At 43.0% G+C, this 27,066-nt stretch overlaps 1 protein-coding gene across 1 annotated transcript in view; it reads right to left on the bottom strand.

The window, feature by feature from the left end:
• WDFY2 (WD repeat and FYVE domain containing 2) overlaps window positions 1-26,498 on the bottom strand; it is a 179,016-nt gene extending 152,518 nt beyond the window's left edge. Inside the window, exons 1-2 of the mRNA XM_043578142.1 lie at window positions 26,427-26,498; window positions 25,559-26,045 (exon numbers count right to left, since the gene is read on the bottom strand). Of these exons, the coding sequence (XP_043434077.1) occupies window positions 25,559-25,695 (137 nt within the window). The 5' untranslated portion in view covers window positions 25,696-26,045; window positions 26,427-26,498. The remainder of the gene's footprint in view (window positions 1-25,558; window positions 26,046-26,426) is intronic.
• Between the last annotated feature and the right edge of the window lie 568 nt (window positions 26,499-27,066).

The raw sequence follows: 27,066 nt of genomic DNA on the forward strand, positions 1-27,066 counted from the left end.
TGAATTTCCAAGGTAACAGACAGATGTCTTTTCAAATACCATTTTTTTTCGTTTCATCACTTTCATGATATTCTTCCTATTTTCCTATGTTCTTAAACATAAACTAACGTGGTTTCTTTTGCTGATTTTTTTTAATGTTTTATTTATTTTTGAGAGACAGAGCACGAACAGAGACAGAGAGAGAGGGAGACAGACTTTGAGGCAGGCTCCAGGCTCTGAGCTGTCAGCACAGAGCCCGACACAGGGCTCAAACTCAGGAACCATGAGATCAAGACCTGAGCCGAAGTTGGATGCTTAATCGACTGAGCCACCCAGACACCCCACGTGGTTTTTTTATGCCTTAATTATAGATATCCCAGGACCTACAGTCTTACACAAAGGGTTTCTTGTTCTATCACTAAATGTCCCAAACTCTCACTTTGTTTTTAGTTCAGATATCCACTTCCTGTAAGTTTTCTAAGGTCAACTATCAATTCTTGATTTATTATTACAAACATCCTAAGTAGCTCTTTTCACATTCCTAATATTTTGAGGACCAGCTGACCAAGTTTGTTAGAGTTCTGTCCAGACTATTAGCAGCAAATCAAAGTCAGAACACCGTTTACCTCTTGGGGGTTATGATCAGCGAAGGACACACAAGGTCCTTCTGAGGGGCCAACAGCACTAAATGTCTTGACATGGGTTTCTTTTTAATAGTGCACTTAGCTATACATTTATGCTTTATGTGCTTTTCTGTAGATTTCCTAATACAGAACTTTAAAAAAGAGTTAAAATAAAGTATTATAGGCAAAGAATTGAAAGGGTAGACACAGTTCCCCACCCCCACTCCAGCATGCACACACGTGGCAACATTCATTCAGGTAGTAATTCAGTTGCTTGCAATTATATTTGTAGACGACAGCCAAAGATATTTGCAGAAGCCACTTCGTTCGGCATTGTTTGTAGCAGAGGAAAAGACAGAGAAACAGGAGAAAACAACATCCAAAAAAACCTGGACACAACCTAAATGTTCCCCAAAAGTGTATGTAAAATAAATTATGGTACTGAATGAAAGAAATCACTTTATTCTGGTAAGAACATATCCGAGAAGACATTTAATTAAATAAGCAAGTTGCAGAACAAAACATGCATGTCTGATATGATCTTATTTGTACAAAAATGAGAGTGAATATGACTATTTCTGAAGAAGTGCAGAGGAAACTATTCACAGGAGTACCCCATACGATATGGGAAGGGTTGATCAAAAATAGGGGATTTTACCTTATACTGTTTGATTCTATTTGAATTCCTAGCCAATAGCCATGTTTTTCCTTAAAAGTAAGAAATTTAAATAAAGAAATATATTATTTCCATTTATAGCTCTAACAAATGACTTCACTTAAATGCCTTAAAACAACACAAATATATTCTCCTACGGTTCTGGAGGTTGGAAGACCAAAATGAGTTTTAATTAACGAGCTAAAATCATGGTTTCGGCAAAGCAGAGTCCTTCCGGAGGTCCCAAGGGAGAATCTGTTCCTTGCCTCTTCCAGCTTCTAGAAGCTGCCATTCCTTGACTCCTGGCCACATCTCATCAATCGATCTGTGCCTCATCTCCACAGTGCTTCTCCTCTGACTCTCATCCTCCCGTCTCCCTCTTTTAAAGTTTACTTATTTTGAGACAGACAAGAGACAGCATGAGTGGGTGGGGGGCAGAGAGGGAGACAGAGAATCACAAGCAGGCTCCACACCAGCAGCACGGAGCCCGACGTGGGCTCAAACCCATGAAACCTCGAGATCATGACCTGAGCTGAGACCAAGAGCCAGATGCTTAACCAACTGAACCACCCAGGCACCCCGCCTCCCTCTTTTAAAGATCCTTATGATTACACTGGGCCCACCCCAATAAGCCAGGATAATCTCCCCATCTCAAGATCATTAACTTAATCACATCTGCAAAGTCCCTTTTACCATGTAAGTCCCCCTGCTTGGGGGCCACTGTTGAGCCTACTACAACAAGTATGTGCCAAATTGTTCTTGGAGGATGCTTCCAGGGCCTGAGATGTGGGGGAAGGGGAGTGGGGAAGCACTTTAACTCTTACTCTTCTGTATTATTTTAAATTCTTACATTAAATATGTATTTTTAATTAAAAATCCAAGAACCCAATACACATACCATATTTCATCAGCTCTAAGATGCCACTGATCATAAAACACAGAATTTTATGTATGACTAAGAAAGAATGAAAACACTAAGTTATGATATTCATTGCCACATCATGGTAGATAGTTTGCCAAAATACCCTCAGAAATCCTTCCCATCCCAGCACGTCCACCCTTTTGCAATGCGACTTGACTGCTCCTCTCGGCAAGAGGTGGAGTATTTCTCCACTCCTGACTCTGGGCGAGGCCTCGTAACTTGCTCTGGCTGATGGGACACTGGCAACTGTGACTCAGAAGCTGGGAAAGGGCTTGCACACTGGGACTGGCGCTGTCTCCTGATGCTGCCTTTCTGCCATGTGAACAAGTCCAGGCCGGTCGACCAGCCACCAGCCATCTCCTCAAATCCTAGGCAAGGAATGACTGTTGCTGAAAGCCACTAATCCTGACGTCAGAAATACTGAAAGGTGAAAAAAACTGTAACTTCAAGACAATGAAGGATGACGCTGCAGTAAGTTTACTTCAGTATGATATCAGTTATTTAAGTAGGTGTCTAAGGGGTATTTCTAGGAGGAAAGTGTACAAATTAGTAAGCTGAGTTCTTACGCCCCATTTTGACTGCCTAAAGGTTACTTTTGCTTAGTTTCTGGTTTTCAGCTACATCTCATATAGTTGAAGTCACTGAATAAGTAAACGCTGGCACTATAGGGATACTGCTTTCTGCAGCAGAGTATTAGAGCAAGATAAATGATCTGGCCTGTTCAAGGGGAAAGAAACTAACAACCTCTAGAATTAAATGGTGAAAAATTATTACTTTGCCATGCAGGTAGGTACTGTGAATCATAAATTAAAAGTGACAACGCCAGCAAATATCTCTTCATTTTATCCTATAAAGTATATAATGTTATTTAAAAACTGAAAATACAGCGGCACCATGGGAGTTCTAGCATTTATTACACTTGTTAGTTTTTAATCAAAATGATTCCAAATACAAAAAAGGTTCAAGTCACTTCCCACTACAATACTGCATTTGTAAGCACACTGTGGCCTTCTTGGTTCATATCCCACAGATATAAACACGATATATTTCGTTAAAAAACAAAAAGCCCTGGGGCGCCTGGGTGGCTCAGTCGGTTGAGCGTCCGACTTCGGCTCAGGTCATGATTTCATGGTCCGTGAGTTCCAGCCCCGCGTCGGGCTCTGGGCTGATGGCTCAGAGCCTGGAGCCTGTTTCAGATTCTGTGTCTCCCTCTCTCTCTGCCCCTCCCCCGTTCATGCTCTGTCTCTCTCTGTCTCAAAAATAAATAAACGTTAAAAAAAATTAAAAAAAAAAAAAAAAGCCCCAAAACAACAGTGCTATAATCAAAGGTGAATTTTTCCGCTTTAAAATCCAGTTGCTGGATTATTACAATAGCCACCATTTATGGAGTGGCTGTTTCCCAAATAACTAGTTTTAATAATACCTGATCTGGGTGCATCCCTGAAGGTAAACGAGCACAGAAAGAACAGCTTTACCCCCAGGCAATTTCTTCACCACAGATACAAACAGTTATATAAATTCTTGGATTATTGATTTACTGCACAGTTACTGAGTGCCAGATGCTGTGCTTAAGGGTAAGGACACAAACACCCCACCAAAAAACTAAAAACTAAAATTCAAAAACCTGAACTTTGAACTGGAGGTATCAGCTAAATTAATGCGTTTTCTCACATCTAAAAACTCCTACCGCGTGCCAAGAGCTTTATGTACGACTCCTTCCGTCCTTCCATCCTCACAAACATGACACATTTTAAAAATGACTTCCACCTCTCTGAGAGAATAGGCTAGTCAATGGAGGAGTTGGGATTTCATCCAGACAGGTCTATCTGGCTTTCTTTACCACCCAATACCATCTTTCGCTGTCTCTGCTTTGTGCTTTTTGATTGCAAGTGGGAAGAGAAGAGTAAAGGTTTAAAAGTTTAGGAGGAGGAAAGTTAAAAGGAGGAAAGACAAGAGCAAGCTCACAGAGTAGCAACGAGGAAAAGAAGGCATCCATTTGGAAGCGACTTACCGTGATAAAATGTTGAGAAAGCCCTCTTCCCGGTCCCTTGTAAGACATGTAATTATTAGTCCCCAAAGAAAACATTTAAAATGTCTCCTGCACCTCATGTTTGCTCTCTCAGATGCACCGGATATCCCAGCATCCTCTTAATTGTCCAGTATGGGGTCACCATCCATGCCTTCAACTATTCTGAACTTTGTGAAGTATATTTCTCTAGCAGGCTCTGGGTAATGAGTCCCACAGTATACACAAAAGTAACGCTTTTTCATTTACACCACAATTATTTCCTTGTCATTCTAAATTTCCGACTCGGTGCCCTTTAGCTTTAATAACACATATTTGGTGAAAACTCTCCATGTTTGTACAATCCACATCCACCGTGATTCTCTTGTTATTCAACACTGAACTTCCACTTTTCAAGGATGGATCCTTAAATAACAAAACTAACATCTACTGAATGTTTACTGCATTTCAGACTCTTTACTAAGTCTGTATATGAATTATATCCCTTAATAAAACCCTTTGAAATAAATTCTAAATTCTGTTACCATGCCCAATTAGCACGTATGAAAACAGAGGTCCAGGTAATGGAGAGCCTGTACGTTAATTACACACTAGCAGAGCTAGCATATGGTGACAGCGAACCCACGTCCGACTCCAGTGCCCATACTCCCAACCAATGTGCTATCCTTATGTGGATGGACAACGGCCAACCCCAAATCCAGAATCCACTCCCCTTTAGAAACTTGGTTAGCGTCCATCTCTTTCTGAGATCTTCCCCGACTAACAGGCCTCACTGCAAGCCTCCCCAGCAGCTTCTCTGATCACACTGCTCATCGTCCTCCCTTTTCATTCTACCCATTTTCCCTGGGTTCTTGCATCCATTCCCAAGGCTTCAACAACCCCCATTTTTTAGCCTAGGAAACTGAGCCTTAAGTAACTTATCTGCGACCATACAGCTAAGAAATGGGAGAGCAGACTCAAATGTGACACCAGTCCTCGCTCTAACCCCTACACAGTGCTGCCTCCCCAAGCGTAACCTTCCCCAGGAAGCCTGCGGTCCTTCAGTGTGCCCACTGACAGTGCTTCAGCTCAGGCATCAGCGTCATTTAGTTTAACCTTTAACTAGACCTCCCACTTCATGGCCCTGTTTCTCTCCCAAACTGTTCCACAGAAGTTTCTGTGAGGACAGAAACATTCAATAATCTGCCACATGTGGTTTCTGAGGATCTGAAATGCAGCTAGTGCCACGAAGAAAGTTTTCATTTTAATTAATTTAAATTTAAATTTAAATTTAAGTAGTCACATATGGATAGTGCCTACCATATTGGAAAGCACAGCTCTAAAGGGTCCTCAAGTCTCTCCTGTTCCCAAACCTTGACGTTCATAAGGCTCAGCCACATTTCCTCCACCCCTGCGTTCCAGGAAGTTTTCTGCCAGCTCATAATAGACTCCCCTTTCCTTAGGCTTTGGGTGTATCTCTGTTTCATAGCTAAAAGTCAAGACTTACGTGATTCCTAGCTACTAAAAGAGTCCCTCCATGTGAATTTTTGTTTGATAGAGGGATTGTTTCATTATAGGGATATGTTCTTCAACATACTCAGGGAAGAAACTTTCAGTGGAGGATGTGAAACAGAAACCTGAGAGGACAAAATGACAACAGGAAGGAGGCAACCCTAATATGGCTGCCTTTTCTAACTGGAAACCTCGTCAATACATATTATAAATTGGTGTGCATTATTTTCCAAAGAAATTAGTATTTAGAACACAAAGGGCAGACTCCAGCCCAGGTCAATATTTTGCTTGCTCTGTAGAGTTTGTAAAAACAGTTTTCTCACTAACTTTATTATTTATTTATTTATTTAATTTTGAGAGAGAGTGTGTGCGTGCCATGTGTTCCGTGAACGAGGGAAGGGCATGGAGAGAGGGACAGAGAGAGAATCCCAAGCAGGATCCTCGCTCAGCACCCCTGCATGAACTTTAGAAACTGAAAGATGGCAGGGCACCTGGGAGGCTCAGTCGGTTAAGCGTCCAACTCTTGACTTCAGCTCAGGTCATGATCTCGCAGTTTGTGGGATCGAGCCCCACGTCGAGCTCCACTCAGCGAGGAGCCTGCTTGGGATTCTCTCTTTCCCACTCTTTCAAAATAAAGAAATTAATTTTTTTAAAAAAATTAAAGATGTCACCAAAAAATCTGGGTTTGCAGTACTTCCTGAAGAATCCAAGGATCTGGAGACACGGGGCCTGAATTCCCACACGGCAAACATTTGCTGGATCTGAGAAGGTGCCGTCCTCTTTCAGGAGGCAAGCACTCCTCACAACCCCCGCCACACCCTCTTGTATCAGTGACGCGGAGGCCCGACCTACTTACAACTAATTATTCTCAAAGCATGCTGCTTCCCTCGTTTATGTTACATGCCTTGTGCCTATGGCCATGGGACTTGGTGGCCCCTCACGGAGCTTTACAAAAGTATTTTCATCCCCATTATTTCATTTAATTCTCACCACGGTCTTATGAAGAAGGCAGCATTATTCTCCCTGTTTTATAAATTAAGAAGCTGACCCTGAGACAAATGAAGACTAAGTGAGAAAAGCATAATCTCAAGTTAGGCCCTGTAAGTCCTTCTCTCGCCCTCTTTATACCATAAGACGTTGCTTGACCGTAGCCCACGAACGATTCCATAATTTGAACTGTGGGGAAATTATTTATATTACAATGTTAAGAAAACACCCTTCGATATCTTGCTCAGAATGTCAGTGAGAAAACGTGGGCAGGTTTGATGACTTGGTTGTTGTAATAAGCCCAACATAAAAGCCATGAGTGTCCCGAGAGAGGTGCTTCCCAACCCCTTACGGCACCCTGACACCTAAAGGTTTTCCCGGCCAGAAGCACACAGCCCAGGTAGTCCAACTACCCCAGGCCCTCCCGGGCAGCCCTGGGAGCCGAAGACATCACTACCTCACCACACCTACAATTAAACCCCCACAAGGGTACTTCTGCACCAGATATTCTGAATATAAATATTAACAGAAAACATACTTACTACACATTTAGAAAACATACAGTGGTTCAGCATTTACAAATTCTGCCAGCAGTTTGGTATCTGGCATCTAAATGAGAAGAGCAAATGGATGGTTTCAAATGGTTCTAAGAGGCTGTCAAGAATTGGCAAACTTTCTAATATTTCAGATTAATTGACGAACTTCACGGTGGTCCATGGCCAAAGCACTCATACATTAATCATCAAAGTCCCAGGCCTATATTCGTTCGCTTAAGAAACACAGGTCCCCACGCCTGGCTGGCTACGTCGGTAGAGCACGAGACTCTTGATCTCGAGGTTGTGAGTTCAAGCCTCATGTTGGGTAGAGATTACTTACAAATAAAAGATCTTTTAAAAAGAAAGAAAGAAAGAAAGAAAGAAAGAAAGAAAGAAAGAAAGAAAGACAGACACACACACACACAGGTCCCCACATATAAAGATTTAGATTACAGCATTCAGGCCAATCTGGGAATCTATCCCAAGAGGCAAAGGCAGTCCTGTAATATTAGCAGGAAGGACAGAGTTGGGGGGAGGGGAAGAGTTCAAATCAGCTTTGCAGGCTACAAAATTCAAATGTAACCTATCTGGAGACCAAGCTATTCCCAAGCTTAAAGCCAACATTAGTCAAAGCAGTATAGGATAGCTCCCCTAGCCAAGGGCCTCCTATGAGCAATCATCTCCCCATATCCAATTGTGTTAAAGTATTGAAAACAAACACCCTATCCTCCCTTGCAGTTAAGTGGTCTTGTGATAGAGTTATGAGCAGATGCCATAACGTTTCAGTTGAACGTTTGGCAGTTGAAAGCCAAAGAGCCATCTTGAGCCATGAGGCCACTATAGGGAAGAAAGCCACATACTGGAGATGGCAGAGCAAGAAGGCATAAGGACCACCTATCTCCGGATGTTTTGTTATATGAGAAAAATAAGCCTGTACTGGGTGAGGCCTAACTGATAAAGGCCCCATGCAGCCTAAAAGGCCTTCCTCATTCACAGACCCTGCTGTCCATCAATAAATGTGTAGCCCTTTGACAGAAGTCAAAGTCGTATCTATAATGTTGTTTGTTTGGGGTCAACAAGTCTTTTTTTTTTTTAGTGTGAAAAGATTAACACAGTAAGTTTAGTTAACATCCAACATCTTACATAGATAACAAAAAAAAAAAAAAAAGTTTTTTTTTTTCCTTGTGATGTGAACTCTTAGGATTTCCTCTTTTAACAACTTTCACATATACCAGTCACTGTAACCAGTCAATTACAGTCATCGTGCTGTGCATTATATCCCTAGGACTTATTTGTCTTATAACTGCAAGTTTAGACCTTTTGACCACCTTCCTCCAATTTCCCCTCTCCCTATCCCGTGCCTCTGATAACCAGAAACCTGATCCCTTTTTCTATGAGTTCAATTTTTTTTTTTCTGGATTCTACATGTAAGTGATACCATACAGTATTTTCTTTCTCTGACGTACTCACTTAGCATGATGCCATCAAAGTCCATCCGTGTTGTCACAAACGGCAGATGTCCTTTTTCATGGCTGAGTAATATTCTACTGTATACAAACACCTTCTTTATCTATTCATCCACTGGTGAACACTTAGGTTGTTTCTGTAACTTGGCTATTGTAAATAATGCTGTGATGAATATGGGGGTGCAGGTACCTTTTCAACATAGTATTTTTGTTTGCTTTGGATATATTCCCGGAAGTGGAACTGCTAAATTATATGGTAGTACAATTTTTAGTTTTTTGAGGAAACCTCCATCCTGTTTTCCACAGTGGCTGCACCAATTTACAATTCTACCAACGGAGCACAAGGGTTTCATTTTCTCCTTATTCTTGCCAAGCATTCATTATCTTTTGTCTTTCTGATGATGGCCTTTCTAACAGGCATACGGTAATATCTCAATACATTTTTGATCTGCATTTCTCTGATGATTAGTGATGTTGGGCAACTTGTCATGCACCTGTGAGCCATTCACATATCTTCCTTGGAATAACGTCTCTTCAGGTCCTTCGTCCATTTTTTAATTGGGTGATTTCTTTCACACCTGCAATTTTGGCATATTTTGGAATACCAACACTCAGAGCGGTAAAGAAGGGCATCATAAGGATGTAAAAGGACATCTACCCTCTTTTCTTCTTAATTTGTGCTATCATGTGTTGACTAGTTGATTTGCTAGCTTTTCCTCTGAAAAACCAAATTCAGCCTTTTGTGATCTCCATGGAGGCTGGTCCCTCTACCCCCCTACTGAGGCCTCTGAGAGGTGGTATAGCACATTAAGGCTAAACGGAAGGGCTGGAGTGTTCCACGATGCAAGGGCACATCCTCACCCTGCCTCTTCCTGGCAGCATCTGTTCCCTCCTCTCTCAAATGAGAGTAAAATACCAGCTTCATAAAATCACCTTGAGGACTAAACAAGAAAAGGCACATACAGAGCTTAACACAGTGCCTGGCACATGGCATGGACTCAATGAATGTCAGCTATTACTAACTACTATTAATATTCTTGAGGCTTTCCAGCCTTCTCCCTGAAATGGAATACATACTGTGCCCATATGTGCTTAATGTCATTTTTCAAATTTCAGTTTGTTAAAAATATAATGAAATATGTATGTAAGTTCATCCATCAGGGGGGAAAAAGAACTTTCCTTTAGCATGTGTTTCGATTTGGCGTTTAGAAAATATGGTTACCATATGGGGTCTGCTCACTGGCGCTAAAATTTGTCACTATAATAATGGCTTTTGCTCAGCAAACATTCATAGTGAGTACCTACCCATTCTCCACCTTATATCCACTACAAGAAAATAGCAGTCAACATGTCGAATCAGCAAAGGAAGCAATGAGGAGAAACCGGTGCCAGGTGCTATAGGAGCAGATTTCAAAGAAAGTCAGGCAATGAAGATCATGAGAACAGCACGTCGGTGTTCCTTATTCTGCTGCTACTAGAGCAACTACCAACACCACACCAAGCTACAAGGGCATGATCTCACCTTACGCCCACACTGCTCCAGCAGCGGGCACTTGCTGGATTGCGCGCTTTCCATCTCTTATCTGACGCTTGCCCTTTCCCCTCCCCACTCCACAGGCTGAAGCAGTGATGGCCATAACCTGCAACAGGAGCCCCCGTGTGGTCACAGTCCCAAAGGGAACAGTCTACCATGGCTGGACCAGTAAGTCCCTCCCCAAGGAACCCTGGAACCGGAACTGGTGGCCTGACCTCAATCCCTCTCTCCTTGCTTACCTACACTAGAACGTGTATGCTGCGGGAGCAGATGGCAGCCATATTCTGCCATGTGACTAAGTAAGAAATAGAGACAGCCAGTGTAAGCAAGAGAGAAGAATGGAGCAGACAATGAGAAACTCAGGAGCAACAGGGAGAAAAGACTTCCTGGTTCTCCATAAGCTCCAGTCTTTAGTTCTATTCCTGGAGTCCAAATGCCTCCCCGTCCTCAGATTCTGCAAGACACTTGAGCCTTCTGCCAGGAAACTCCAGAGCTGGTTTCTGTTCACATTACCAAAGCAACCGAAGAGACTGTACCATTATCTATCACCAGAAGACGACTGGTTTCCAGGGTGGTTCCCTCCCTCACCGTGAACCGACACACAACAGAAACGTCTACTGCTCCAATTCTGCCTACTGTGTTCTAAGTTCTGAGCAGAAGCCTTGAAAAACAACACGGTGCTGAGGATCCCAGAGCAGAAGATAAATAGATAAATAATTTTAATGCATGTTAGGAGGTGTTTTAACAAATACACAAGGAGCGTGCTGAGGGAATACAGGTATCAGATCAGGCGGAGGAGGAGGGGAAGCCACATGCAAACACTGCTAATCGCCAGAGTAGTTCTACGAGTAGAGTAGTTCTAAGAGTGAAGTTTACAGCTGCGAAAGCAGAAATGCCCAAAGAGATCCATATCAGGGCACGTGTCAGAGAGAGCATGTGCAAATCCTATCAGCTTTCCTTTCACAAAATCATAAGACCCACAAGTGGGAAGGAGTTTCATTTTTCTCAGGCTAGCCTTCTGAATTTCACAATTGCGTGTACTATCACCTTAAAAACAAGTTTAATTGTTTTTTAAATGTAACTGCCAGCATCTAGCTATTTTTACCTGGTATTTTTCGTTCAAATATTCAGAACTTCAGTTATGGTATGGATTAATTAGTACCCACAGGAAATGAACTACCAAATAAGCAACCTTTTCTTTTTTAACCTTAAAACCTTGGGGCGCCTGGGTGGCGCAGTCGGTTAAGCGTCCGACTTCAGCCAGGTCACGATCTCGCGGTCCGTGAGTTCGAGCGCCGCGTCAGGCTCTGGGCTGACGGCTTGGAGCCTGGAGCCTGTTTCCGATTCTGTGTCTCCCTCTCTCTCTGCCCCTCCCCCGTTCATGCTCTGTCTCTCTCTGTCCCAAAAATAAATAAACGTTGAAAAAAAAAATTTTTTTTAAAAAACCTTGTTTCTACGATGATTATTAAATTCTCAAATTGTGGCAATCTCCTAGCTAAATTACATTTCAAATAACTAAATGCCATTTTGATCCCAATCTCTCTGCAAATCCATCCAGGATTCACCACCAGCTTTAACCTCACTTTTCCACATAATATGGGCATGGACTAGTAGGCAAGAAAAGCAAAAAAGAGATCAATTTTTGTAAGTAAAAGTTTTGTAAAAGTAGAAATAAGCAATGCTGGGCCCTGAAAATCCTGACTACGACAGCATATTCGAAAGGACAAACTTAATATTTGTGCTATGTAAAAACTGTCCAATGCTTCAAGTTTTCAAGCTCAAGTTCAGTCCTTCAGGCTCAAGAATGGAATTTCCCAAGAATTACTTAGTGGTAAGGCATAAACATGCCCCTATTTCAAAACATAAAAATGTCAGTTATAGTCAAAGACACAAAAGGACCATCCTAGTTCCAATGGATCACTGGAAGCTACTCAAAGTAATCTCAAGAAACTAATTTTTTGTTCACTTATCAACAAATCAACAACTTAAAGAGCATGTATAGATCTTCTGAGTTCAGTACTGATACTGATCTATCCCTCCAGATGTATGCACCTCTTAAAGATTCATTTAAGAATTTTAAATTATTAAAGAGTAGAGTAAGTAGTATAGCAAGGCAGCAAGACACAAGGTTAATATACAACAGTCAAATGCCTTATTATATACCAGAAATGAACAAGTGGAACCTGAAATTAAAAACACAGTACCATTTACACTAGTACTGTCAAAAATGAAATACTTAGGTATAAATCTAGCAAAATATATTCAAGAACTATATGAGGAAAACTACCAAATTCTGAGGAATGAAATCAAGGAATAACTAAATAAATGAGGTGACATTCCACATTCATGGATAGGAAGACTCAATAGTATCAATATTCCCAACTTGATATATATTTTCAATGCAATCCAAATCCCAGTAAGTTATTTTATGGATATTGACAAACCGATTCTAAAGTTTAGATGGAGAGGCAAAGGGCCCAGGGTAGCGAACACAACACTGGAAGACAAGAACCAAGTTAGAGGATTGATGCTATCAGACTTCAGGACTTACTATAAAGCTACAGTAATCAAAGTGGTGTGGTATGGGTAAAAGAACAGATAAATTGATCAATGTAACAGAATACAGAACCCAGACACAGACACCCCACAAATACCATCAACTGATCTTTGACAAAGGAGCAAAGGCAATATAAGGGAGCGAAGATAGCCTCTTCAACAATGGTGCTCAGAAGACTGGCATCCACATACATGCAAAAGAATGAATCTAGAGAGAAGATTCACAAAAGTTAGCTCGAAATGGATCATAGACCCAAATGTAAAATGCAAAACTAGAAAACTTTGTTCTGACAGTCCCGAGCCTCCATTAAGAAGGCCTGCAGAGTACGTATCACTCATGGTGAGCTCCACAGACACTTCCCCCAATAGGGCACCTACTCATGGCCTGCGGGCCAGCTCTTGAGTTCTTATTACAATTAGAAACTACATTTCTGCAATAAACCATTACAGAACTTTGAGGAACAAGATTTATTACTCACAGATTCTGGAGGGTACACGGCATTCCAGAGGGCCACATTGAGGTCACACGTAGAGAAAGAGAGAGAGAGATCGGACCCAGGCTCTGCCTTTGTCCAAGAGTGATATCTAGGGCTTCATGGGTTCGTTCTTTACCGGCTAAGTTAAAATATGAGAGCAAGGGGCACGTGAGTGGCTCAGGCTGTTGAGCAGCCGACTTCAGCTCAGGTCACGATCTCACAGTTCATGAGTTCGAGCTCCACATCGGGCTCCCTGCTGTCAGTGTGGAACCCACTTCCAACCCTCTGTCTCCCCCTCTCTCTGCCTCTCCCCCACTCACGCTCACTCACTCTCTCTCTCTCTCTCTCAAAAAACAAAACAAAAAAAACCATGAGACCAAGAATTAGGGCACTGAAAGCGAGAAGTGGGGTCACTCACGCAGTCACTTACCCAGGTTACCCGGGGCTTTTTGAAAGAAGGACCTTCATGTGTGGGAATGGCCTAATTCCTTACCTGGTTGTTTTACTAGTAGCTGCATCATACAAGTGGCAACATGTTTACTCAAAATGACTGTCTTTTGAACTGAATGCTTCCACAATCAAAATGTCAGGAACTCACAGTACACTCCCAGAAGATGACATAAGAGAAAATCTAGATGACCTTTGGTATGGTGATCACCTTTTTAGGTAAAACACCAAAACACACAATCCATGATAGGAATAATTGAGAAGATTTACTTCTTTAAACCTAAAACTTCCACTCAGTGAAAGACAACATCAAGAGAATTAGAAGACAAGCCACAGACCAGGAGAAAATATTTACAAAAGACACATCAATAAAGGACTATTTATCCAAAATATGCAAAGAACCCTTAAAACTCAACAGTAAGAAAACAAACAATTCAATTTAAACAATGGGCCAAAGACCTTAACAGACACCTCACCAACAAATATCTACAGATGGCAAATAAGCATATGAAAATACACTTCACGTCACGTCATCAGAGAAATGCTCATGAAAGTAACAATGAGATATCACTACACGCCTACCACAATGGCCAAAATCCAGACCACTAACACCACCACATGCTGGTAAGGGTATTCTCATTCACTGCTAGTGAAAATGCAAAATGGTACAGACACTTGGGAAGCCAGTCTGGCAGTTTCTCATAAAACCAAACGTGCATGTGCCACAACACCCACTGCGCTGCTTGGTATTTATCCACAAAAACCAGCACACGGATGTTTATAGAAGCTTTACTGATAACTACCAAAGCCTGGAGGCAACCAAAATGTCCTTTAGTGGGTGAATGGATAAACTGGTATATCCAGACAATGGTGCTAAAAAGGAATGAGCCAGGAAGACGTGAAAAGAAAACTAAAATGCATTATTACTAAGAGAAAGAAGTCAATCCGGAAAAAGCAAAACTATGGAGACAATACAAAGATCAGTGATTGGGGGCAAGGGGTAGACAGGATGAACAGGTAGAGCATAGAGTATTTTTAGGTCAGTAAAAAGACGGTATTTGGTATTATAATGACGGATATGTCATTATACATCTGTCCAGAGAGTACATAACACCAATAGGGAATCCTAGGTAAACTATGGACTTTGGATGATAATGATGTGTTGGTATAAGTTCATCCTTGGTAAAAATGTAACATTCTGGTGAGTGATGTTCATAATGGGGGAGGCTAGGCATGTGTGAGGGGCAGGGGAATGAAAAAAAAAGAGAGAGTAAGGTAGTACATTTTTGAAAAAAACACTAACAAAAAGTAAAACCAGAGGGGTGGGGGAAAGATCATACCCAGAGAAACAGGGCAACCCACAGACATTATATATATACTGATAGACAACCCACACATCCCTCTGGAGACTCCTTGCCTGGGCCTCTTCCTCTCCCTTATACTACTTTGAACCTTTTCAGACTGAGTGAACTCTCTTTTCTCAGCATTTTTCCTACTCTGTTCAGATAAAGCTCAAAGATCTACATTGTGCACATCTGATATGCACTGTAACCAAATTCTGAACTAATTTAATCCACCCAACCAGCATGCTAATTCAGCTAACCATTCTGATTAAACATAACTAAGCCGTCTAATTTAATTTTACCTTATGGAGAAAAAGTATTCATTCTTCAAAACTCTTTAACAATCTAAGGTTTGGAACATAAAGAGAACTTATGAAGCCATTCAAATATAAATTCAAGTGGTACCTGGGTGGCTCAGTTGGTTAAGTGTCCAACTTCAGATCAGGTCATGATCTCATGGTTCGTGGGTTTGAGCCCCACGTCGGAATCTGTGCTGAAAGCTCGGAGTCTGGAGCCTGCTTCAGATTCTGTCTCCCTCTCTCTCTGCCCCTCTCCCGCTCATGCTCTGTCTCTCCGTCTCTCTGTCTCTCTCTCTCAAGAATAAACATTCAAAAAATTTTTAAATATAGATATAGATTCAAAAATCAGAACATAATAAGTTAGCCATTTCCAACATCCCTTCTCCCGCAAACTAGATCAACCTCTAAAATATCAACCAGCTGGTATTTTCCAAAGGCCAGAAATGCCAGTGAGCACTAAAACAGGTTACTATAATCCTAACAGCATGGGAAGCTTTTTTCTACTGAGGGTAACTGACTCCAGAAAAATATTAATCCAGATCTGCAAAATAAAAAGCAATAATGTAATTTTACTGGTTTTTTACATTAGAATTTAAATGTATTTAAACTCAAAAATACACATTCATGTTTTGTATTTATGGCCACAGTCCTTCACATTTGTATAGGACCTGACGGTATATGAAGTATTTTCACATACGGTATGCAAAACTATGAAAACATCAATTTCAGAAGAGGATCAAAGAGGGTTCCCGAACTAGTGTCGTGATGCTTGAGCCCTCTTTGCAGCACGGGCATATAAGGAAAGAATGGAATGAACACTAAAGGGAAAGAAGGATTGGTTCAAAGACAAAGAAGGGACGAGGAATAGTTAGAGGAACAAGACAGTTACTGAAGGATTAGAAAAGCAGCCTGGAGGAAGGCAGGCAAACCCTAACATTCTTGAAGAATGGCTAGATGGGGCACTTTAGAGCACCGCACCACTGAACCCTCAGAAGTATCCCACAGGGTAGGTGTTCTTTTAATTCCCATTTTACAGCTGCCAAGGATCATCACACAACCAGTAGGTGGCAGAACTGAGAGTCCAACCCAGCTTGTCCGGACTTGAGCCCCAAGCGCCAACACTGTTAGGAAGCCTCCAGAGAGGGGATAGGGAGGGATAAATGCCACGCCTGATTCACCAATACCTGCCTTTATTTTATATATTTGCTGTGTATAACATCAGGATCCCTTCTAAAGGGCGTCTTCATGTTTAACGTATGTGCATCCTCCCTCTACCCCCACCTAACTTTCTAGAAATATGGGCTTTCTGGGTATCTTTCCATTTCTTCTACCTCTTCTTCTGAATACCCAAAAAGCTCAAACTGCTGACTCCACAAGAGGGCAAGTGTCACCTTACAGATTTAGAGGAAGACAGCAAAGCTGCGTCTCGTGTGCCGTCTCCCCATCAGTAGGTAGCAGGGGCAGCGTGGGCATCCCTCTCGTGGCCTTGCCCGGCTGACCCTAACCAGAAGTGGGCAGAGCAAGGGACCCGTAAGAGGAGAATTCGAGGCTTGGCACAGCTACATCTTCCCATTTGTCAAGAGAAGCCGGCAATCTGGAATTTTATGTGGAATCCAGATTTATAAAACTTGGCTACTGATTCAAACTTCCAGAAACATTGCACCAGGTCAACATCTGCCTGAGGGTGAACTCAACCCACTAGCTGCGGGCTTATAAGGCCCAGGCTTTCAGTTGAAGGCAGCTCGGTTAGCATTACATCCCTACTTCCAAATATTCCCCATGCACTACATGGAAGACACAGCCCTTGCCCTCCAGGAGACCAATGGAGACAGTGGACACACTGTTTCAGGACAAGATGACAAACGGAAAAAGGAAGAAGCCTGTGGAGGAGCACAGCAGCCAGCAGCCACATAGATCTCCTGATCACTGATTTTTGAGGGGGGCAAGTTTGGGCAGTGGCAGTAAAAAAATGAGAGTAACGTTACCCTTCTACATCTAGAAAAGAAAGACAAGGGCTCTGAAATATATGAAAGTACACAAAGAAAAATTCAATAGCCCTGCCTTTGTGTCTCCAAGGTGACTCTTAAAGTAGGCAAGCCTTAATGGAACCATAGCAGCAGGAAAAGCTTCCCTACTAGAGGCACGGTGGAATCATAAAAAATACAACTGCCTTTTACTCAGCACCATCTATGCTCCCAGTACAACACCAAGTGCTGTGGGAATGTCAGCTCATGTACACCTCCCAACAATTCCAGAAGGAGCCAATTTACAGATGTGGAAACTGAAACTCTGAAATCCTAAAGTGTGGGAAAGAGCCAATCATCTGAAGCCAAAAAAAGATGCCTGTCCTATTAATTCACTGACCTGGCCAGAGAGACTCAGGCTATTGGCCATCAAGAACAACTCACTGGCTACAATAATTGAAAGTGTAGAACTAGTATTAAAAGAAGCAAAGAGGGGCAGCTGGGTGGCTCAGTTGGTTAAGCCTCCGACTTCAGTTCAGGTCATGATCTCAAAGCTCAGCTCATGAGTTCGAGCCCTGCATCGGGCTCTTTGATGACAGCTCAGAGCCTAGAGCCTGCTTCTGATTCTGTGTCTCCCTCTCTCTCCCCTACTGGCTTGTGCCCTCTCAAAAATAAATAAACAATAAAAAAATTTTTTTAAAAAGGATGCCATTTTATACTGTTGTTTCGGTGACATGTGTGTATGCGTATTTAGAGTCTTGGATAACAATGCTAAATGTTTTTCTTACTATGACACGTGGCCAAAAAAGTTTCAAAAGCATTACTCTAGACAACTCAGTCCCTGATATGGGGATCAACAAACTGCCCAGAGCTAAACTCTTCAGTATTTGAAACTAAAAGATTCATCCAGAAGTAGGAATGTAGTGAATCCAGTTTAAGTGAGTATCAGGCACCAATACTAATATTTCATCCAGGAATAAACAACCGCTGCCCTCCAAAGGCTCCAGAAAGCACCGTTTTACAGATGTCTCGTGACACATTTTCCCCCTCTGCGCACCTTCCTCCACTCAAGGTTTTAGGGTGATGTGGCTGCAGACACTTTATGCTTGTCTAGTCACTACATGGGCACATCACATAGTCAGTGTCAGAGCTAGGAACTCCTACATGCTCCTTTGCCAGATGGAATGATGCTCCTTTGCCAGAGTTGGAGTGATGAAATGTCCTGGGAAATGCCCAAGGTCAATGCTGGGTACAGCTGAGATCAGGCTCCCAGTCCCAGTTCTTTTCCAAGAATCCTTAAATTAAAGACACATGAGAGCACAAAGCAGAACACCCTGCCAAGAGACAAGCAGATGACTTTGTTTTCTTTTCTGGTCTTATTTGCTGGTTTCTTATACCTCTGAATTAATTTTTACTAATGACTAAATGCAGCATTTGGCTGAGGCGATCCCCTGTCCTTTAAAAAAAAAAAAAAAGTAATGGAATTGCACAAGCAAAGTTATTTTTTCTGTGTCAGGAAATTGTTTAGGTTAATTGTGGCATCTCCTTGGAAGACCTACTGAAATAAAAATAGGGGCCCCTGGGTGGCTCCGTCAGTTAAGCGTCCGACTCTGGGTCAGGTCATGATCTCTCAGTTTGTGAGTTCGAGCTCCACATCAGGCTCTGTGCTGACAGCTGACAGCTCACAGCCTGGAGCCTTATTCGAATTCTGCCTCTCTCTCTCTCTCTCTCTCTCTTTCTCTCTCTCTGCCCCTCCCCCACTTGTACTCTGTCTCGCTCTCAAAAATAAATAAAATGTAAAAAAAAAAAAAAGAAATAAAAATAAACAAGCATTACCTGCTTTTGAAGTCCTTCTATTCTGAAACCATAGTTAAGAAGAAAACCTTGGCTTGATAGCCATTTTCTTTTCAGGTAAGTATATACTGTATATAATTTAGTTTATTCCTATAGATATCAACAGATCACTACTTGAAATAGTCTTAAATCATAATTCATTTACTGATTTCTAAATGCCACTGTGTTTTAACTTCTCCAAAACTGTTAACTTTTTCATGACATCAAGGTGATTCTCAAAAACAAATAGAAAATGTTTCCCTCTCAAAGCCAAATTCAAAGTGAAAACAGAGCCAGGGAAAGATGCTATGCAAGTAAAAGTAGTATTTCCTTTTTCAGCCTCTTCCAGCTACTAACATCCTATGATTTTTACCTGTTTTTTCTTTTTCAAAGTAAGTTTAGTCACACTTGACGTATAAGACAGTTAGTTGGTCAGGATTTCACAATCCAAGAATCCCTCATTTTAGGAGCGTGAGAATTTTCCACTGCCCTGCAATATCCAGATGAATGTACCCTGATTAAGACCTTTGAGATCCTGGACAAAATCTGGTTGAACTGCATAAACTAAGTAGGAAATTCAGAACCATCAGGAGCTCTGGGGTCACTGGAGAGCTAAGCCTCCTTAAACAAGCCTTCCCAATAGTGATCTTTTCTTAAAAAGTCAATCTGTATTCTGACCTTTCAAGACACAGAGGCAGCCTGTTTCCAGACAGATCTGCTGGCAAAAAGACTGCCTCATGCTCTGAATTCGGCATAAAGGTCTGATTTTCAACAATCACATGGGGTAAATTCCCATTTTGGGACCTTGAAACCAGCAATTATTACTGCCAAGTGAGGAGTCTCAAGTGCAGAGTTGAAAGTTTGTTAATTTTGTGCCATTAAATAGAGACATGACACACTCAAAAATTAGTGTAGATGGGTTCTAATTTTGTCGACTTTAATGACCTCACACCTTCACTCTTAAGAACTCCTCAACCTTCAGAACTATGCTTACACTGCGGAAAAACTTTGATTTGCATTTTCAAAGCTATTTTTTTATGCAAGTGTTGTAAAGAACATGGTACATAAAACTCTACTAGGAGCTCAGCTGAACTGAGCCAAGCTGTAAGTATTAGTGAAACAATGGTTTCAACCAGAAATCTGAGACAGCGCGATTTCAGAATGGTAAAAACCAATGATACATCAACCAACAGCATGAGGATTTATAAAATGAAATGAAATTTTAATATATCTTTTCAACAAACAGTCAACTAGTCATGACCACTTAGAATCGAGTAGTTCAGAGTTAAAAAAAAAAAAAGTCTTAGAGATTAAAAAAAAAAAAAACAAAATCCAACCCATCTCTTGTCCCAGTCCCTCCCAATCCCCATCCCCTGCTACACTGTCCTGGCTGAAAGAAAACTACTAAGTTTCTCTCAAGCTCAACTCAAGTATCTTTGCTCCGGAAACTCACCACCTCTTCAGGCTCATTTCATTCCAAACTGGTGATCCGTTAGTCATTTCTAATTCCTTCAATGAACACACACTGCATTATGCTAGGCACTAGGGACCAGATGTCCTAAAAATCTGACTCCTTCACCATTGGGGGGGTTCTGTCCACCCTTAAGGATTATAGAGAACACTGCTAACTGTGCTGCATAAATGAGTCCTGAATAAAGTTAGAATATCAGGTGGTAGTTCCCCCCACAGTCCCCTCATTACCCTCATCCCCTACAGTGTCCCCTCCCCACAGAGCGTCCTCTCCGACACGCCACCACCACACCCTCAGATCTTTTTATCCAGAAAATAATTTCAAATTCTTGTCCCCAGAGGTTTTAGAAAGTTCCACTCATAGTGACTCCTTTGGAGAAACCAATTTTCCAGATTCCTCAAATCACTCAGAGCTAAGTTCTGAGTTCGAGCTGACTGGCTCCTGAATCGACACTCTTAACCAGTCCATTCCAGTGCTTCTCAGTGAATGGGAGTTTTCTTTTCCCCCTCTACCTACAATGCTCTTTCCTCTACCCTCACTTTTTCACATGAACTCCTACTCATCCTACAAGACCCATCCGCAGGAGCACTCCTTTTTTCTAACCACCACGAGCAGAGGAGATTCTGTGGCAAACACAGAGGACACTGTACCTATCTTCGGCACATTTCCTAATACGGAGATAAAAAACGGGACCCCCCTCCCCCGTCCCTAACCCACCGCAAAGGTACAGACTCCTAGGGAAAGAACAGCTTCCTATAACAGCCCAATAGCAACTACCTAGAGTTACTAAAACTCTCTATATGAATGCCAAAATTGTTGACTTGTGTTAAAATACGCATATAAAGAAACCTACAAACATAAAAGTCTAGATGGGGCTGGGTCCCACCCGGAGAGAGGTCTCTCCTGGCCTTCATCATTGAAGAAGAGGCTGTGTGACCAGACAAGGGAGCCCCTGGTAAGCTGCAGGCTACATGAGTGTTAACCAACATGGAGCTAAGATGCCTTGTAGGAAGCTCCGAAGCAAGGAATGTTAAAATGGCATCTACTCAGAAAAGATAGTTCAGAAAGCAGCTGACTCACGAGGAACCCAAAGTACCAAAGGTAGCTAAGTCCCCCAGAGATAGAATCCGGCTATTCTCAAAGCAAAGATAGACCCAGAAACGGCCAGTGAGTTCCAAGAACAGGTCCTATGTTACGACAGCCCCAGAAATCTAAACTTGAAAATCAGATTTTTATGTATTTCTTATATTCCTTCCTTGGTATCCAGGAAAGTTCCAGACTGTTCTAACTGTGCTAAGATGAACGGAGGGTGAGGGTTTTTATCAAAAACCCTGCAGATTTGGCCTGAAGATTAGAATACTATCAGCCCACTACTGACAGCAGCAGTAGCATGAACATGGTAATGCAATGCAAGTGAAAGAATCCTCCAAAAGAAGGTAAAATGCAGGGACAATAAGGGCTGTGGAGTCCAGCCACTCTTTCCCATCTGAAAATTCTCCTTTCAGTACTAAATCTTAGAGGCTGTGGTTTTGTTTTATTATCTTCTAAAACTTACCCCCCACTGAATTGTATCTGGAAACGATCTTGCCATTTCACCCAATGGAGTCCGCACGTGTGTTGGGAACACAACAGAAACTTAAATGTTTGTTGATGGAATGAATGAAGCGACGCGTGGACTTCCAGAGTTTTAAGGTATCCTAAAGACCATCCATCCAGTGCAATCCTTTTCCCACAAGTGTACATTCGTCCACACAGGGCTTTCATAGGTTGTCATAAAAGTCATTCGATAAGTATCAACTAAGTGCCAACAACAGTTAAGATGCTATGCTCTCAGGAACAACAATCAAAATGTTATCAGTCACTGATACACAGCAAATGTCTGGGGGCCTTCCATGGATCAGGCAATTTGCTAGGCCGTAAAGATACTACAACGAGTAAGACACACATAGCACCTTAGGGAAACTATGGAGAAGATGAAGGGACCATAAGTATCTACGATACTGTTTAAAATAGAAAATGTTAAGTGTTTTCAAAGGTTAGATAAGGGCTATCTGGAGTCATAGGTCAAAAAGGGAAACCAGGTTTCAAAAAATTTCCAGGACACGGCCATGCAGGACACGACATTATTTGTGGTTTAACCTTACAGTTCAGGAATGAAAACTATTAGTTTCTAGCTAAAGCAGAATAGCTAAAGGAAATGGCTTTGTAGGTTTTGATGAAAATCAATATTCTATCTTCATAAGTTCAGCATTATGTCAAATGGCACTGACAGTGGATTCTGGAAAGAATACAGATCAATTCTCTTCTAATGAAAACAATAATCAAAACTGAGCTCTAAATAACAAAGTTATTGCCACCCATGAGTACAGAAACACAGGTTTGTCAATCTGAATATTAATAAAACACACGTAAAGAATAATTCTGGACTGGGGCGCCTGGGTGGCTCGGTCGGGTAAGTGTCCGACTTCGGCTCAGGTCGTGATCTCACGGTCCGTGAGTTCGAGCCCCGCGTCGGGCTCTGTGCTGACAGCTCAGAGCCTGGAGCCTGTTTCAGATTCTGTGTCTCCCTCTCTCTCTGCCCCTCCCCTGTTCATGCTCTGTCTCTCTCTGTCTCAAAAATAAATAAATGTTAAAAAAAAAAAGTAAAAAAAAAATAAAAGAAAGAATAATTCTGGACTTACGGGTGGGCCTTATTTATTTAGCAGTAACTCTATAATAATAATTCCTATGATTTACCCTATAAACTAAAACATAAAAATTAAGTTACTATATAGCTACACATCACATTTCTTTTGACCTATCCTGAAATGAAATTTATCTTTCAGTTTCTCTCATATATGCTACTTTAGTTCCTCTAAATACCTTGAAATGCATCCCACTAACCCTGTTCCCTTCAAGATAACACACTAACATGGGAAGCAGAAGCCTGAGGACTAGGCCTGCTCACCAGTCTGGGCAGGTAAATTCTCTGGCCTAAATCTTCCCATCCATAAAATGAAGCTGTTAGAGCAAATAACCTCCAAGATCCCTTTGAACTCTTAAAAACAGTAACAAAATCAAAAACTGAAAACTTACCTCCACTGCCAAACTATCAATCAAAGCAAAAAGTTTTAAAACTAATATCAAAGGAATAGGGGCGCCTGGGTGGCTCAGTCGGTTGAGCGTCCGACTTCGGCTCAGGTCATGATCTCACGGTCTGTGAGTTCGAGCCCCGCGTCGAGGTCAGAGCCTGGAGCCTGCTTCGGATTCTGTGTCTCCCTCTCTCTCTTCCCCTCCCCTGCTCATGCTCTGTCTCTCTCTGTCTCAAAAATAAATAAAAACGTTAAAAAAAATTTAAAAAAAACTAATATCAAAGGAACTTAGGTTTAACCAACTTTTTTCCTTCTTTTACTTGATTCAACAAACTTATTCATGAATTTCCTACAGCAATTAGGTTGAGCAGTTCTTCATCCATAGCCGTCATAAACTGGAAAGTGATGTCAATATATTCCTTTAAAAACAATTCTGCAACAAAAAATTTCTAGGTCCAGAAGCAATCTCCTTAATAGAATTTTGCCTCTATCCAAAAATTAAACCCTCATAAACTTCTTTGTGAATGTCAAAAGGTTTTTAATCCACGTACTCCACTTCAGAATGTATTTATTCTGTTCAATGCAGACTGCTCGCCTTGGTGTATGTTTACAATTTTTCCCATTAGATCCACATAGGAAATGAATGGAACACCTTTTGTATGGAGTATGATGTAGACAAGTACGTGTCATTAATATACTTATCCTGGTTATATTGAGGAACCTATCATATGAATAGATCTATCAGGCAAATATTTTTGAGACCATACTGTATGCAAAGTGCTGAAATGACTATAAAGACAGTAACCAATACTGTTGCTTTACCCCTGCCTCCAACTGTAATTGTACTGGTCACCAAGAAAATAATTCTCTACCTCAACATAAGAAAATCTAAAAAAAAAAAAAAAATTAACCTAACTACCGTTTTAAGGAAAAGCCCCTTGTCATATACCTCTATAGTGTTACAGTTTTTAGAATGCTAGTTGGTATTATCGAAGCAATACTTCCAGATAAATACCATAATTACTATAGTCGGGCAGCATTCCTGTGGAAATCAGCTCCATCAGCCTGATTTCGGCATATTAAATGAATTAAGTTAAAGCGAAAATGCTATTGTCTGAAAAACAAGAGAAAATATTAAAGGCAGAACAACTGGCTCCACTTCTGCAAATTAAGCAAAATTAGGCAAAAAGAAAGGAAGCAGGCAAAGGGAAGGAACTCAAGAGCTATTTGCAGCAGTGGTCCCTTGCAAGTTAGTTCTAGGCGCTTCCCCTTGAGCTCGAAGAAATAAGGAGACCAAAGAAGAGAAGGCACCTCTCCTTTCGTTCAGAAGCCCAAAGTTATACTCTTTTCACAACTTGCAATATTCATTGAGTTCAGTGTAAGATGTATGGGAGATCTGGATTCAGTGCGACTGTCCGGGAGAAGGGAGTGGCATTTACTTTCTCAGTCTGGAGCCCTTAAGAACTGTATCAGAGTACTCAAAAACCCTTAGTTATCTAGCAAAGGCTCTCGGAGCATCCTCCCCACGCACACTCCTGCAGGGCTGGGCGGGTCCTCCCTCTCCCCCTTCTGTCCTTAGGGCTGGACCAAGGTCCAGTGGCCGGCGCACCGTTAGTCCAAGGGCCACCCTGGCCCGGCCTGCACCACCAGCCCCGGGCAAGGCCAGAGCGCAAGCCGCTGTCTGGTCTCCGCTTCCCAGAGCCACGCAGCGGCGGCGGCGCGCAGCTGGACACCAGCATCACCAGGATGCCCATTATAATAAAAACTTGGGGGAGTATGTCTACACTTGCACCGATGTGAAGGCACAGCCCGGGACGCGGGCTCCGGGACCGCCGGCCCGTCCCGCCCCTCCTAGCGGCCGAGGGGCGGCGGTCCGTACCTGTCCTCAGAGACGCTGATGACGCCCTCCTCCTTGGGCACGATCACGGCCATATTCACCACCTCCTGGGACCCCTCGACCCGCTGCAGCAGGATGGGCTTGCGGGTCAGCGGCTTGGGCTGGATCTCCGCCGCCATCGGAGGAGGGGGCGCGCCGGGCGCCGCCGCCGCCAACCGCACCGCGGAGCTGGGCTGAGGAGACCGCTCAGGCACGGGCACAAGCTGAGACAGGGACTCTGGTTGGCCGGAGCGGGACGCCGGGGACCCGCGATCATAGCCTGGCCGCGCTCCGGGAACGACTCCGCGCTCCCGGCTTCGGGCACCGAAACCACCACGACCCGGGTTGCAAGCCGGCGCCACCACCGGAGGAGGGGGCGGAGAGCTGGGGGGCGGAGCCGGTAGGGGGCGGGGCCTGCCGCAGGGGGTGGCCGCTGGTGGGCGCGAGGGCGGCGGCACTTCCGGAAGCGTGGTGGAGGAGGTGAGGAAACCTAAAAAAGGAGGCGGGACGTTGGCGGCCCAATACGCGTGCGCCAGCCCACCAGCCCATTTCCGCCCCGCCCCTGCTGAATTCCCGAAGCCTCGCAGCACCGCCCCTGGAACGCATGCGCCTTCCATTATCTGCGGTCTCCTAGACTCGCCGCCTTCCACCTCCAATCTGTAGTCCCCTCCCTTTCTAATCTCCCGTGAACGCGCGTGTAAACCCCCCGGGAACGCGCTTGCCAGAGGCCCCGCCCCCTCCAAAATTTATAAAAAGGGGGCGGAGTGGAGCGGGGAAAAGTGGGCCTGGACGAGGCCGGAAAGAGAAGAAGCTTGCAGGAAGGAAAGAAGCTGAACTAGTTGGGACGTGACTGGGCGTGCGTAAGGGTTACCTGTTCTGAGCTTCCATAACAATGAGCCTGCCGCGACGGGAGGCCATTTACTGCTCCCAGCATGCACCAGGCCCAGGCTGCCGAGTGGCAGCCCAAGGGCTCCTGGGAGTTGTAGTTTTTCGGAGCCTCGTCTCCTTTCTGGAATAACCTATTGCCCACTTCTCAGCGCTCCTGAACTGGGGAGCCCGGCACCGACCCAGGCAATTAACTGAGTCGCGGCCCGGACTGATCTCTAAGGAGGAAATTGAAGAGCATCCCAGGGCTGAGCAGGTGGTTAAGATTGTTTCCTGTAATAGTAGAGCCCGAGGGTGGGGAAAGAAGAGAATCTCTCGTATACGCATTTTTGAGGGAGTTTAGAGATCATCTGCAGTATCATCTAACTGGTTTTTCTTAAATGACTAAGTTACTAGCCCAAGGTTACTTTAGCTCCCAGTTAGGGCTGTGCCCCCACCACACCCCCGGACTTGAACCCAGTCTCCCTCCCCTACTCCTGGCCCTGTCTTCTTTCCATTCGCCAGTAATTCAGCCTTTCTGGCTTGCTCCAGAGACAATGGAGAGAGTTACTGTGATTATTGAATGAATGTTAGGTGCCTGGCGCAGGGCCTGGCATGTGGGGTCGTTCATTATTTGATGACCCTAC

The sequence above is a fragment of the Prionailurus bengalensis genome, chromosome A1 (assembly GCF_016509475.1).
Source record: "Prionailurus bengalensis isolate Pbe53 chromosome A1, Fcat_Pben_1.1_paternal_pri, whole genome shotgun sequence".
NCBI lineage: Eukaryota > Metazoa > Chordata > Mammalia > Carnivora > Felidae > Prionailurus > Prionailurus bengalensis.